General features: G+C 44.5%; 1 protein-coding gene across 1 annotated transcript in view; it reads left to right on the forward strand.

Annotated features, from left to right (window-relative positions):
- Positions 1-12,895, forward strand: part of ARHGAP31 (Rho GTPase activating protein 31) — a 94,405-nt gene extending 81,510 nt beyond the window's left edge. The window contains exon 15 of the mRNA XM_084845451.1: positions 6,445-12,895. Coding sequence (XP_084701577.1) covers positions 6,445-8,892 — 2,448 coding nt within the window. The 3' untranslated portion in view covers positions 8,893-12,895. The remainder of the gene's footprint in view (positions 1-6,444) is intronic.
- The last annotated feature ends 1,963 nt before the right edge of the window (positions 12,896-14,858 follow it).

The following is a 14,858-nucleotide window of genomic DNA, read 5'->3' on the forward strand; positions in this document are numbered from 1 at the left end:
TTCTTCTGTTGCTGTTAATATTATTTTTTATTATGATTATGATTAAGTATGCACTTTTCCACTCACCTCTTACTAGCCAGTCCCGGACTTGCCTCTTTTCAGTGAAAAGCCACCATAAGCCTTGTCTACTGCTCTAACTTTGGTTGTACGATGCTGCCCTGCTCTTTAGAATTATAGAATCATAGAATATAATAGTAGGGTTGGAAGGGGCCTACAAGACCATCAAGTCCAAACCCCCTGCTCAATGCAGGAATCCAAGTCAGAGCATCCCTGACAGATGGCTGTCTAGCCTCATCTTGAATGCCTCCAGTGTGGGAGAGCCCACTACCTCCCTAGGTAATTGGTTCCATTGTCATATTGCTCTAACAGTCAGGATGTTTTTCCCAATGTTCAACCAGAATCTGGTTTCCTGTCACTTGAGCCCATTATTCCATATCCTGCATTTTGGGATGATTGAGAAGAGATCAGCCTTCCTCTCTGTGACAACCTTTCAAGGCCTTGAAGAACGCTATCATATCTCCCCTCAGTCTTCTCTTCTCAAGGCTAAACATGTCCAGTTCTTTCAGTCTCTTCATAGGGCTTTGTTGCCAGTCCCTTAATCGTCTTCGTTGCCCTCCTCTGAACCCTCTCCAGCTTCTCTGCGTCCTTCTTAAAGTGCGGTGCCCAGAACTGGACACAATACTCCAGATGAGGCCTAACCAGTGCTGAGTAGAGGGGAACTCGTATTTCCCGGGATTTGGAAGCTATGCTTCTATTAATGCAGCCCAAAATAGCATTTGCCATTTTTGCAGCCACATCACACTGTTGGCTCATATTCAGCTTGTGATCTACAACAATTCCAAGATCCTTCTCGCTTGTAGTGTTGTTGAGCCACGTATCCCCCACCTTGTAACTGTGCATTTGGTTTCTTTTTCCTAGGTGCACAACTTGGCATTTATCCCCATTAAATGTCATTCTGTTGTTTTCTGGCCAGTGCTCCAGTCTATCAAGATCACTTTGAATTTTGTTTCTGTCTTCCAAGGTATTAGCTATCCTGCCCAATTTTGTGTTGTCTGCAAATTTGATCAGCATTCCCTGCACCTCCTCTGAAGTCATTAATAAAAATGTTGAAGAGCACTGGGCCCAGGACAGAGCCCTGCGGTACCCTACTCGTTACCTCTCCCCAGTTTGAGAAGATCCCATTATAAGCACTCTTTGAGTCCGATTCTGTAGCCAACTGTGGATCCACTGGATCGTTGTTTCATCTAGCCCACTTTGAGCTAGTTTGCTCATCAGGATATCATGGGGCACTTTGTCAAAAGCTTTGCTGAAGTTGAGGTATATGATGTCCACAGCATTCCCACAGTCCACAAGGGAAGTTATTTGATCAAAAGATGAGATCAGATTCATCTGGCAGGATTTGTTCTTGACAAATCCATGTTGGCTTCGAGTAATCACTGCATTGTTTTCAAGGTGCTTACAGACTGATTGCTTTATAATCTGCTCCAGAATTTTCCCAGGGTTTGATGTCAGACTGACTGGTCTGAAGTTCCCAGGTTCCTCCTTTTTACTAGGGATGTACGAAACGTACTCACCCGTCCGTTCCAGGGCATCAGCAGTGTTGGGGGGAGGCACTCCGTCCCTCCCCCCAGAATCCTCCCCGGTCGGCTCCGCTCTGCGGCAACTCCACAGAGCCGCCAGCCCAGGCCAGCCGCAGCTGGAATTCTGGCCGCGGCTGGGCTACTGCGGCCACAAATGGCAGCTGCTATGCCAGCCGCCATTTGCGTGGCTGCCAAGCCGTGATAGGCTATGCAAGTATTTACCTAGCCTATGACAGCAAAAGGAAGCCACGCAAATGGTGGCCGCTACAATGGAGTCCGTGGCAGAATTCTCTGGCATCCCTACTTCTTACCCTTTTTGAAGATAGGGACAACATTAGCCCTCCTCCAGTCATCTGGCACTTCACATGTCCTCCATGATTACTCAAAGATAACAGACAGTGGCTCTGAGAGTTCTTCTGCCAGTTCCTTTATTACTCTAGGATGCAGTTCATCTGGCCCTGGAGATTTGAACTCATTCAAAGTAATTAGGTATTCCTTGACCATATGCCTATCAAATCTCAAGCTGCAATCCTGCCCATTCAGCCTGTACGTTGCCTTTGCCAGGGGGTCATAGACCCTCTTTTGGGAGAAGACTGAGCCAAAGTAGGAATTGAGCACTTCTGCCTTTTCTTTGTCATCTGTTATCATTTTGCCATCCTTATTTAATAGCTGAACCACTGTCCTCTGTCTTGTATTTTGTACGTAGCTGAAGAAAGCCTTTTTGTTGCTTTTAGCATCCCTTGCTAACCTCAACTCATTCTCAGCTTTAGCTTTCCTGATGCCATGCCTGCCATTCTGTGCTACCTACCTGTACTCTTCCTTTGTTGCTTGGCCTTCCTTCCACTTCCTATATGTGTACTTCTTTTGTTTTCAGGTCATCTCTAAGCTTTTTGTGAAGCCACATTGGCTTCTTCTGTTGTTTTCCACCTTTTTTTCTTGTTGGAATTGTTTGTAATTATGCCTTGAGAATTTCATTTTTTAAAACTCCCACCCATCTTGGACTCCTTTCCTTGTTAGAGTCACTTGCCATGGGACCGCTTTTTCTTCCTTTAGAATCAAGAACTCAAGTATAACATGGTCACTTTCCCCCAGAGTTCCAGTAACTGCTACTTTATCCACTAAGTCATCTTTGTTGGTTAGGATCAAGTCAAGGATAGCTGATCCTCTAGTTCCTTCCTCTGCTTTATGTAGGAGGAAGTTATCCGCCACAGACACAAGTCAGGAATTTCCTGGAGGGGCCATGTTTTGCAGAATTTGTTTCCTAACAAATATCGAGGAAATTGAAGTCCCCCATTACTACTACATCATGCTTCCTTGAAACATTGGCTATTTGCTTCTCAAAAGTTTCATCCTCGTCTTCTCCTTGATTGGGTGGCTGATAGTAGACTCCGATCACCATGTTCCTTTTATTCTTTGCTGCATTTATTTTAACCCAGATGCTCTCAGGCTACCAAGTTCATCCTCCTGTATTTCTGTGCAGAGGTCTGTATTTTTAACATATAGTGCAACCCCACCTCCCTTTCTGTTCCTCCTGTTGTTTTTGAACAAGTTATATCCTTCAATTGCTGTATTCCAGTCATGAGAGTCATCCCACCAAGTCTCAGTTACACCCATCAAGTCATAATTTCCCTCCTGTATTAAGAGTTCAAGTTCGTTCTGTTTGTTTCCCATACTCGGCATTAGTATATAGACATCGAAGACTATGTGCTTCATAGACTGGCTTTCTTCCTAATGTTTGTGAAGACTATGATTGGGCGCTATTAGAGCTGTTCATTCCGGTGCATGAGCCTTTGTCCATTGTTACCCCCAACTTTACGTCTCCCTTCCCCGTAGGATTCAGTTTAAAGCCCTCTTGATAAAGTTTTTCATGCTGTGGCCAAACACGTTCTTCCCAGCCTTTGTGAGGTGCAACCCGTCCCTTGCCAACAGTCCATCTTCCAGGAAGTATAGCCTGTGGTCCCAGAATCCAAATCTCTCTCGTCGGCACCACCTTCGTAGCCAGTCATTCACCCGGAGTATTTTTCTTTCCCTTTCTATCCCTCTTCTCACTACAGGAAGGATGGATGAGAAAACTATCTGGGCCCCAAAATACTTGAGTTTCCTTCCCAAAGTTTCAAAGTCTGACGTGATTTCTTTGTAGCTCCGCTTGGCGGTATCATTTGTTCCCACATGGATGATAAGAAGGGGATACCTTTCTGTGGGCTTTATGAGTGCAGGCAACCCTTCAGTCATGTCTCTAATCCATTCTCCTGGGAGACAGCATACCTGGCGAGCCCACGGGTCTTCACGACATACTTGGGTTTCGATCCCACGCAGCGAGGAGTCTCCCACTACTACTACTCTTCTCTTCTTGTTGTTGTAGGCCTGGGTTTCATCACCTCTGTTTGACCTTCAGCCTCTTGCTCACTCTCATGCAGGTTACCCTGTAATTCTTCCTCTGCAGGCTGGCCTCCAGTCTCATCCTCAAGTAGCTGGAAACGGTTCCATAGTTCCAGTGCTTCCACTGGTGTAGAGTGGCTTCTAGTTCTTCAATTCCTGTCACCCTTTTCCAAGGAGTATCCTCCACTGCATTTTTCCTCACCTCAGCATTTCCCTCTTCTGCCTCAGCTTGCTGCTGCTCTTCAAGCTTCTGTTCTTCACTTTGCTGCTGTAGTTCCATCGTTCTGTCCAAGAACTCTTCGTGTTCTCTTATTCCCTGGAGAGTCGACAGTTGCCACTCCAGTCCTCTTACTTTTTCTTCCAGCAGTGTGATCAACCTGCACTTGTTGCACGTGTAGGCCATGTTGTTCTCAGGCAAGAAAACAAACATTGCACACACCTTGCAGGTCACCACCTCTGGAGATTCTTGTCCGTCCATAGTCTCTTTTCCCTTTTTGTGTCTAGCTTTCTGATTGTTCTAGAGTCGCCTGTGCCTGGTCCTCTACCCACTGGAGGTTAAAAACAGAGTCCCACTGGTATGGAAGTTTGTGTTACAACAAAAAAATGTTTTTTAAAAAAATGTTAGGGGCCTCCCCTTTGACCTCTCCTGCCGACCTCCCCTGGCCAACTCCTGTTTGCTCTCCCTGTTTCTTCGCTCTGGTCGCTTGCTCTCTGGGAGCTTGCTTGCTTCTATAGTCCCTAGACCAGCTGGAGCAGCTTCCTCTGCTCTGTGTAGCTGGGAGGCGGGAAACAGACTGAAACGTCCTGCCCACACAGCTGCTGGGAGTACTCAGGCCACACCCCATCAGTTCAGTTGGAGCTCTCAGGAGCGCCTGGTGAGCTCACAGCCACTCAGAAGGGACAGGACAGCCCCCTGGGCTTATTCCAGCCCACTTACCTCTTTGCCTTTGTCTCCTTTGCCTCTTTTGTCCCCTCTTCCACTGCAACTCCCCTGGCCAACTCCTGTTTGCTCTCCCTGTTCGCTCGCTCTGATGGCTCGCTCTCTGGGAGCTTGCTTGCTTCTGTAGTCCCTAGACCAGATCTCTGAGTGGTCCAGGACATGGTTTAAAGTGACATGATGTAGCAACTTTGCTAACAGTAACTAAGCCAGTCTGGTCTGGTAAGTGCCTGGAAGACAAACTGCCTGGGAACCCCATGAACATCTCTTTGAGTTCCATGCTGGAAGAAAAGGAGAGTATAAATGTATTCAGTCCATCCACCAGTAGTGGTGTTTTCATGTTTTATGCTCCATGTCAATCAGTTAACTAGTATTTAGCAACTAGTTTGTGTTAATTGTTCAGATTAGTCAGCACTCGGTGTTGACTATCAGGTGGCTAACAAAGCCCTAGCCTTCCAGTTGACTGGAAAGCATCATCTCAGTTACAAAGCTGGGCTATTTTACAGGTTTTGTGAACCTGCCCATAATTATCAGATAGTTGGAGTTATGTGCAAGTGGGACCTGCAACAAAATGTTGCAGCACGGGGTACTCTTGTTCAGCATTCCAGCCAATCAGCCATTCCTTCTTCCAGGATACTCCATTCCATTCCCCTTCCTCTCAGTTTTCTGTTTTCTTCCTTCCAACAAACAGTCAGCATTCTATGCCCAAGGAGTATGCTCAGTTCCCATTGGGCAGTTCAGGCTCTCCCACTCCACGGGTTTTCCTCCCTAAATATTTGTAATACTTGTGTAAATGTTGGGGTTCCCCCAAACCTCCTGATACCTCCCTCTTATGTGTAGATGCTGCCATTTTGGCTACATAAAGATCCACACTTGGAGAAACTGAGTTCACTATTAATACTAGCATATATTATATGATTCTCTTTTTGTTAGGATAACAAAGAACTGAGTACATGGGTTTATCTAACGGTGACAGGTAGGGGGTTGGGCCTAGTCACATTATGTTAACTTATAGCACCATTATATCTTCAATTTTCTGTTTAAATTTCTTAGTGCTGACTTTGGAAAATGACTGCAGTGGGATTTGGTTGCACACTTAGTTCCACAACTCCCAAATGCGCCCTGAGTTTTTAACGTGTCATTTCAAATAGCACATAGTTGAGTAGTTGAGGTTTCTACCTTCAGTGGATTTAAACTTCCATTTATCGGTGTTTACTTAGCGGGATGTTTACTTAGCGGGATGCGCCATGTTTTTAAGGGGAAAGGATAATGGAAGGCCTAAAGGAAATTTGTTTTTCATTCTTTCAACTATGTGCATGTTTAGCTGCTGCTCTATAAATCCCCCTCGGAATCCTATTGGCAAATGAACATATATCTTTAACAAGATTTTAGATTTAGATTTCTGTGCATGCATATGCACGTATGTGTAGATTAATTTAATTATTATCCGGAATGCCGTGTGTAGAAAAGAGTGTGGTTGGGTGGAAACAAAGGGAGAGCAAGCTGGTAAGGAGGGAGTTGTCTGATAATGCCGGTTCTCTTTTTCAGACTCATGAGGACCATTCCAGTACCCAAATGGAACCGCTGTGGCCAGAAATTCAACAAGAGCTGAAAATTGTTGAATCTGAAGAGGAGCTGTCATTTGCTGCAGCTACTCCAGAGACAGGCCAGCAAGAGTCTAAACCCAACCTTGCATCTATTTCATCCTCAGAAGCAAACAATGTAGCATGCAATTCTGTGCTGCCTCCAGCACCACCCAAAGAAGAAAACATGGCCAGAAACTCACCAGCTGTACCTGACATTCCTTTGATTGTCACTTCCTCCAAAGAATCAAAGGACTCACCTGTTTGTGACTCTGAACTGCTCATAAAAGATGGTGCTTCTTCCTTACTAGAACTGGAAAATATCTCGTATGCGACACATTATCCAAAGGAGTGTCTAGAAGTAGAGGATACCAGGAGTGACCTTCCACTTCAGCCACAAGACTGGAAGATTCCATCAGAACCACAAGAAGACGCACCTCTTCCAGGAGATGAGTCACCATATCCCAAAGAAAAGCATTTAGACCAATCAGAGTGGGAAAGTAACAGTTGGCTTCTTCAGAGGAAGAAGGAAGGTGCAGCTGTGACCCAGGCAGAGGAAAGTGATAAAGTGTTTTCAGAAAGAAAGGACCTGGCCAGTTCAAAGACCTCAAGTGGAATTGGAGCCCACCACCTCAAGGAGGGCAGAATGAATTATCAATCCCAAGATTCATTTGACCAGCAAGAGGAAGATACATGGGTGGACCACGTCCAGAGCTTAGAGTTGGTGGAGCCATGGGAAGATCACCAGTGGGTGACCAGCCCCCTCCATTCCCCTACCTTCAAGGACACCCAAGGAGAAGTGCTTCAGGAGTTTCAGCCGCAGAGCCAAGGAGTGGCCCAGAGTCATTTCAAGAAGCCATGTTTCAGTCGTAGCTTTTCTTTAGACAGTAAAGACTTTGTGAGGAGGCACTGGGCTATCCCACTGCCTTTTGCAAGTGCGGATGAGGAGCATCTTTGTAATGACATCCAATCAGGCATCATGGAACCCTCACAAGCACAGTGGAGAGAAACAGACAGAGTAGAAGCCTGGCTGAATCTTTTAGAGGAACCTTCTAAGCCAGATGAAAGAAGCAGGAAACCTCTGAGCCATGAAGCAGGTTTTGTAGCTAACAAGTTGCCATCCAGTAATGAAGGACTGTACCCTGTCATTCACAAAGAGTCAGGTGAGAAGGAAGTGTATGAGGACAAAGAAAACCAGGAAGTCTTGAAGCCTGAGACTCCTTTGCCACAATATAATAGTAGAGATAGTTTATTAAGTTCAAACAGCCCAGAGAAAGATATACAAGATGCATCCCATGTTCAACAGGCTGAAAGCCCTGGAGCTACTGTCACAAAGGATCTATGTTCTGCCAAAGAATCACAGATCAGCAAAGATGAAGACATCCCACGGAAACGGAGACCAAGGCCCTCTTCTCTCAATCTGGATTCTGTCCTTCCAGCTGCCACCCTTTTTAACTTCGAGAGTCTTTCTGTGCCCACTCCACCGAGGCACCTCCTCTGTGGACAAAAAGAAGTTAAGACTAGTGATTCTGTGCCATCACTTCCTGTTGCCTGCCCAAGCAAGAATAAAGCTGACCTTTGGGGTTCTCACTTTGATCCTCAAGACTTAGACCTAGACTACATAATGATGGCTCATGCTACCACTGGTCGCCGGAACTCTGCTCCAGTGAGTGTCTCAGCTGTGAGAACCTCTTTCATGGTAAAGATGTGCCAGGCTAGAGCTGTGCCAGTTATTCCACCCAAGATTCAGTACACCCAGGTCCCGCAGCCCCTGCAGACACAGAACCCCAACTGCAGGATGCAGTTGGCACCAGAGAATAAAGAAGCAGAAGCCAACGTGGGCCAGCGCAAGCCAACTCAAAATACTCAGGGCCAGCTGCAACCCCCAAAGAGTCCACCAGTAGATAGGAAGGGGAAGGAAAATAATAATGTAGCCTTTATGGATTCAACAGTGACTAGAAAGGCAGAGCCATCCTTCTCTAATCATAATTCTACCCAGGATGTACCAGTTCTTCGTCGAAAGCGCACCTCTGAAGGAGAGACTACAGGAGACAATCCACAGTCCTCAAAAATGGAGAGATCATCAGGGGTTTCCAAGCCTTCTTACAGATCTAGACCAGGAAGACCTCAGAGCCTTATCCTATTTAGTCCTCCCTTCCCCATTATGGACCATCCCTCTTCCTCTGCAGACTCCAGGGTGTTGCTTTCTCCCATAAGAAGCCCCTCAGAGACCCCCTCTCCAAGCCCCATCTCCAGTGATTTTTCAGGGACAGCCTCAGAGGGGGTCACTCTTCGGAACAAGATGACCATTCCAAAGAATGGCCAAAGACTAGAGACTTCCACAAGCTGTTTTTACCAACCCCAGAGGAGGTCTGTGATTCTGGATGGGAGAAGTGGGAGGCAGATAGAATAATACCCATTCATTCTCTTCACTTCACTTCTCTTCCCTGGCGGATGAGATGGGAGTGGTCACACTGAGAACTATGATGATGATGTTATTGTTAAACACATACTATTCACATAGTACTTGTCAGTTCCAACAATCCCTAACTTGTCACTTTTAAGTGGCAGAACATTCAGTGGATTTGGCTTCGAGTCCATCTTGGCAAAGGATGTGCCAGTGGAAGCAAAGTTTTGCCAGAAGGAAAGCAGAGATCAATCCCTGTTACCCTGACCAAAGTTACACACTCCAGACTCTCTCTCATTCTTCAGCTTCCAAGCAACAGACAAGAATTGCAAGAATCATCTCAGCAACCTATGCTTGGCTACAGTTTTCTCCATATTCCTGTTTGTCGCCTCCCTGTTGATCTTGTTTTGTCATATTCCTGAGATTCCTATCCGCACCTATATTAAACACCTGATGGCTTTCACTTCCCTCTCCACTTGTTTATGTACAGACTTACAAGGAGCATTATAATGAGTATGATGTGTACAATGGGCACTCAGATAAGTGGTTTGCGAAGACTGCTGATGTGTTTGAGCAAAAAGCTATTTTGTTGTTGCCAGTAAGCACCTGTTTCTTGCTACAGTCCTATTCCCATAGCATCTGTTTCTCCAGGATTTTTGATAATTTAGAGTTAACTGCAGGGTTCTTCTATTAATTGACCATAGGGAATTGTACAAACAGCCATGTAAGCTACCTGTCTCAGAGGCTGGCAATATTAGCGATGCAGTAGCAAGAGGGTCGGGGCTGAACCCATTAGCTGATCCCATTGATAGTCTCCAAAAAGCACTCTTTGTTTTGCTAGTCTTTCTGCAGTATCGGGCTCAGGTCTTGGTAGCCACTGAAAGGAGTGATGGACAGGACAGTCACAACAAGCTGCAATCCCTCTGTATTACTTGTATTTTTATAGTGTGCTGCTCTTTATTTGAAGATATCAGAGTAGGATCTCTGTCTCTCTCTCTCTCAGTGTGGTTGCTCATTGTTCAGAAGGAGCTTGTTCTTGAAGCTTCCACTTAACCCGCAGCATCAGGACAGCAGGTGGCAAGAAATGAATTAGCAAAGGCATCCCTGTGCTAAATCATGGCTATGAGTCACTACAGCTAAACTAGATGCTATGTTAAATAAGTAGTGTACAGCAGAGCTTCACCATTTTTCGACCTTGAGGTAAGTACACTGGGCTGTGATCTGAACTGGGACTATCATGTGCGGGCAGTGGTGGTTTAAACCTTCCCACCCAGCTACTCTCCTCTCCTAAATCTCCCCCCCCCCACACACACACACACACTTCTAGGGGCTAAGAAAAAACCTTCCACTAGTGCCAAGACTGGGGGCTTGAAGGCTTCAGAGTTGGGTGAATTAAAAATGTTACATTTCATCTTCGCATAGATCAGGGCCCAGCTCACAATGGTACAATCTAGAGCCATGCTTTTCCCAGAACACAGTGGGAAAACCTGGGACACATGGCTGCAGCCAGAAAAGATATGGAGGCGCCACATCGTAGTGAGAGCTGGCATGCAAAAAAGAAAAGCCTTGTTTGAACTAGAGAGCTGCACGCTTGCACCTTGTGCTGAAATTCTGAAGTGACATGCAACTACACTAACTAGACTTTGATACAGGTACTTCTGCCTGGAATGTCTAACCCTGATTATAAAAAGCTGCTTCATAAAACTAAATGGATGACTCTCATTTGGGGCTCTGTATGTCCATTCAGAATCCCTGGGTTGGATGGATCCAGTATCTGCCTTCCGTGACAAGAAGGCATCATCCACTAGAGAAAGAGCTCTGCTTGCAGAAGGTTCCCCTGCCAGATTTTGGGGGATCCAAAAATTTCCTGAGAGAAACTCAGCTAATACCTTGGCTTCTAGATCTGTGTACAGAATAACTCAAGTTGAGTTTGCCCACTTTTCATGCATAGAGCGAGGGAATCTGCTAGAGTTTTTGTACTTTCATGTTTAGTATGTTGTTTATCAGATCTTGAAAAAGTGGACAAAGGAGAGACAGAGTTGCATTATTATTTTTGCCTGTAGTGCACAGGGAGGGGCTCATGGGGTTGTCGTCTTTGGTGGAAGTACGGAAGGATCAGTGGAGGAGTGGAGCAGGCTGTCTGAATAGAAGGGAGGTGGTTTAGTACAGCATTCCAGTCCCTGAACAGGAGGGAGGATTCACTTGTTCAAAGCAGAGTGGAAAAGTCACCAGTCTAAATGGGAAGGGAGGTATGCATGAGTCACCTGGATGGAAGGGATTGTCCCTCTGTCTAAACAAAACCTAAGGCTTGCTTTAAACCTAGGGTATTGACTGTTTAGCCAAGAGCAGAGAAGTTTCCTGAAACAGCATTTCATTATTTTTTTAAGGGTTTGAGCACATGCAGAAGCAGCAGAGCCTGAGCAAATTCCACTGACCCCCGCTGGTTTTTGTTTAAGTTGCAGTCCAAAACCTATAGCTAGCTTTTCATCTCTTCAGAGTTCTAAAATAGCTGTACTGATTAATATTGTGTTAAATTTATATATAAACAGAACATATATAAATATATTAAAATGTAATTAAAAACTCAGAAATTGGCTGTAAGCAGCATTACATCTGTGAATCTTGGATGGATCTGATGTACAGGAATTATTGTTTGTTGTAAACTCCACTCATGCAGGTTTCCCAAAAATTTTCTAGAGAAGACAAGCGATAGGATTGCAAGACCAACCTTTCAATCCCAGCAAGAGTGTCTTCCTCTCTCTCTCTCTCTCTCTCCCCCAGCCCCTTCTCCTGCATTGTCTTTAATATCAGCTGTAAGTGGGGGTGAGAGAGGAATTCATTCAGTTCACATTGTAATGCAGACTTGCATATTTTCACACTTTCAAACAAGTATGTGAACGGAAACTCAGTTACCCAAAATTCACACTTCTCTGAATTTTCCAATGGAGTTCTTCAGTTAAAAAAAAAGTGTACAAAAAGTGTATATTAGGGGAAATCACATTCAAAAGTGCATTATATTAGGCAAATTGCTTGCAAAGATGTGTATATTAGGCAAAAATGCATCTAAAAATGGACAAATGTGCACAAAAATGCTTATGAATTTTCATGTGAACTTTTAAAAAAAAATCTCAACATTGGAAACAAATCAAACTTAAGACTGGAGAAATCCTCAAAGTTTGAGACAAATCAGACTTGACACTGGAAAAATGAGAAACTCAGAGATGTGGAAATTGACAGATTCATCCATCCCATCCTGTCAAGCCTACCAAATGACTGGGCCTAACTCAGTTCATGCTGAGGTCATATGAAAGATAACTATGAACTTCATTATCAATAGTTGGAACCTGAAAGTAGAACTGCAAATCATCCCATGGGTAGACACAAACACACACCAGTTCCCGTTTGCCACATCAAATGAGACCATGTTTGGGTTATTTAAAACTGTAACTCTGGTTGTGCTGCCATTTCTTGTCAAATTCAATACTTGGGAAGAAGTATACATTGATGACCGCAACAGATGGAGCAGCAGCTAAGCAATTTTTTTTAAAAAGAGATGTTTCGGGTTCTCCTTCCGTTAAAGCTTTATAGGAACCTGCCTTATACCAAGTTATATAAGGCCTTATAACAAATATAAGGAGTATTTGTCCTTCCAGACCTATATTGTCTGCCCTGACTACTAGCAGTGACTCTGCAGGGTCTCAGATAGAGAGATGTTTCATATCACCTGATCCTTTAAAAAAAAGAGAGAGATAAATATATGTCTGTATTCTGAGGAAAAGGTGCCAGTTTCTTCTACATACATTAATCACATTGAACGTGGGGGAGTGGGAGGGAGAGAGAAAATCTATCACAGTGTGGTCTGGGCCATGCAGGACTGTGTTATGTTCCTTTTGGTAGGTCTGATGGGTCTTGTTTTCATGGAGTGTTGTTGCTCCTGTAGGCTATCTGCTTTAATACTTTTATTGCTTGGGAGTTGCGCTAAGTCTCAACCATGAGATTAAACTGGAGTTTTTATAAAACTTTATATGTGTCTTAGTGGTATTTGGAGACATAGTTATTTATTTTGATTCTGACGAACACAGGAAACGGCTGCTTTCTTTTATCACTTTTGTTGTGGCATCTATTGCTTGATTTGCTAGCCCAAAGTACCATGGGATTTGGAGCTGGGGTTCTTCAGCATCAGCAGCAGTTATATAATACAAATATAATTGCCTCCATCCATTCAGGAACCCTTCCTTTAAGGAACCAAGAGCTGCATATGCGTGGATTTTGAACAAGTAAAATTTTTAAAATGGGACTAGTACAGGCATTTTCCTAGACCAGAGCTGAAACCAGGGGAGTGCCGCTTTGTGACAAACAACCCTCTCAAAATTACACCCCCTTCCTTGTGGGTGATTGAGAGGAAGACCAGGAAGCATTCTTCTCTGGGATTGCTTTTCCCAGCATCACACAGCCACATCTCCGGCACCATCGGAAAGCCTTTTCTTAGTGTGTGCAATGGTTCCTGTTCTCACTCTCATGTGGCTTTGTGACACTGTAATGTAGCCAGATCTGATTAGCTGCATGATGATGTTATGGTGCCATGGTGCCTGTGTGATTGCTATTAAATGGAGATTGCCCTCTAAAGACAAGCTAGCTCTCTCATTCTGAGCAGAAGAGTACTGATTTAGAGAAGACTGATTAGCCCAGAAAGGTGAACAGACTACTCCATGTGGCCACACAGATGGCTCTTCTAGTCACATAGGCCTGTGGGAAGCAACTAGAGTGTAGAAAGGCACTTGTCCTCTTTTACAAGTCTGCAGCCCTTCACAGACTGAGAATCTCTGCTGTACCCTAGCTCCCCTGAAGGAGAATTAGCAGAAAATCATTCTACTGTGTTTCCAAAGCAACAAGCATAAATCTAACATTACATTCTGTGGCAGCTGAACCTCACACTCTTATAAGAAGCATCTATCTTGACTGCTGTCACCACAAGCTCATGACTAGGAGTGATTTAGTGCTCCCTAACCTCTCTTTCAGCTGCTTCCCATTACTTTTTGAAAACATAAATACATTCATTGGTGTCCCACTTGTGTCTTTAGATGCATGAAAAATGTAATGCCAGACTTCACATGTATTTTGGATGAAAGACACCAGATCTCAGGAATCACACCTGGGTGGTTTGTCTTACCTCCATCTCTTTTTAAAAAGTCTTTCTAGCATTAAATTTTGGGTTACCGTGCGATTAAAAAAAAAACTGGTCTGGCCTGCTCCTATGCTGTTGTCAGATGTGGGACAAACTGCTAGAGTTCTCCTATTTGATAAGGCCCAGCACTTCTGTGACTTTAATGTGTACGTAGAAAGAAAACTTCTGGTAGGGGCAGCTTGTCTTGCCATATGTTGTATTAACTGAAATTCTTCCTTCAATGCAAGTACAAAGGGCACAAGAATCCCCTCCCTTATTGCACTTAGAAACCCTGACATGAGATACAAAAGTCAACACCCACAAGACTTGGTAATGTGACTGTTGCTTTCCTATTCAAAATAGCATCACACATTTACAGTAGCTCAAGATGCCAAAGAAATGTCTGACCAGATGTAACAGATATAATAGCAGTAGCCATGCTGGCATATTTGTCAGCTCTCTAGTGGTTAAGGACAAAAGCTTCAGTATGTTGGAAGTTATAATTTGACTAGATTAAGATGAAATTAAGTTGCAACTTGCAGGTATGGAATTTGTATGGTGGAACAAAAATGCAGTTAGATAATACCATTACGTAGCAATCCTATGTCCCCCAGCGTCTGGGGGACATAGGATTATTTGGTTTCTGGGCTCCGAGTTCGGAAACGGCTGTGACCTTGGAGCCCAGAAACCATGCTCCCTGCCCCCTCCACCTCCCCCTTGTGGCCAGCATGGTTCTGGCTACGTCTCCATGCTCAGAAATGGAGTGTGGAGACAGGAAAAGCAGGGGTTCCTGGGGGTGGGGAGGGGA

This window comes from Heloderma suspectum, chromosome 3 (genome assembly GCF_057233095.1).
Source record: "Heloderma suspectum isolate Gila_16-S chromosome 3, 16-S_ref, whole genome shotgun sequence".
NCBI classification, from domain to species: Eukaryota; Metazoa; Chordata; class Lepidosauria; order Squamata; family Helodermatidae; genus Heloderma; species Heloderma suspectum.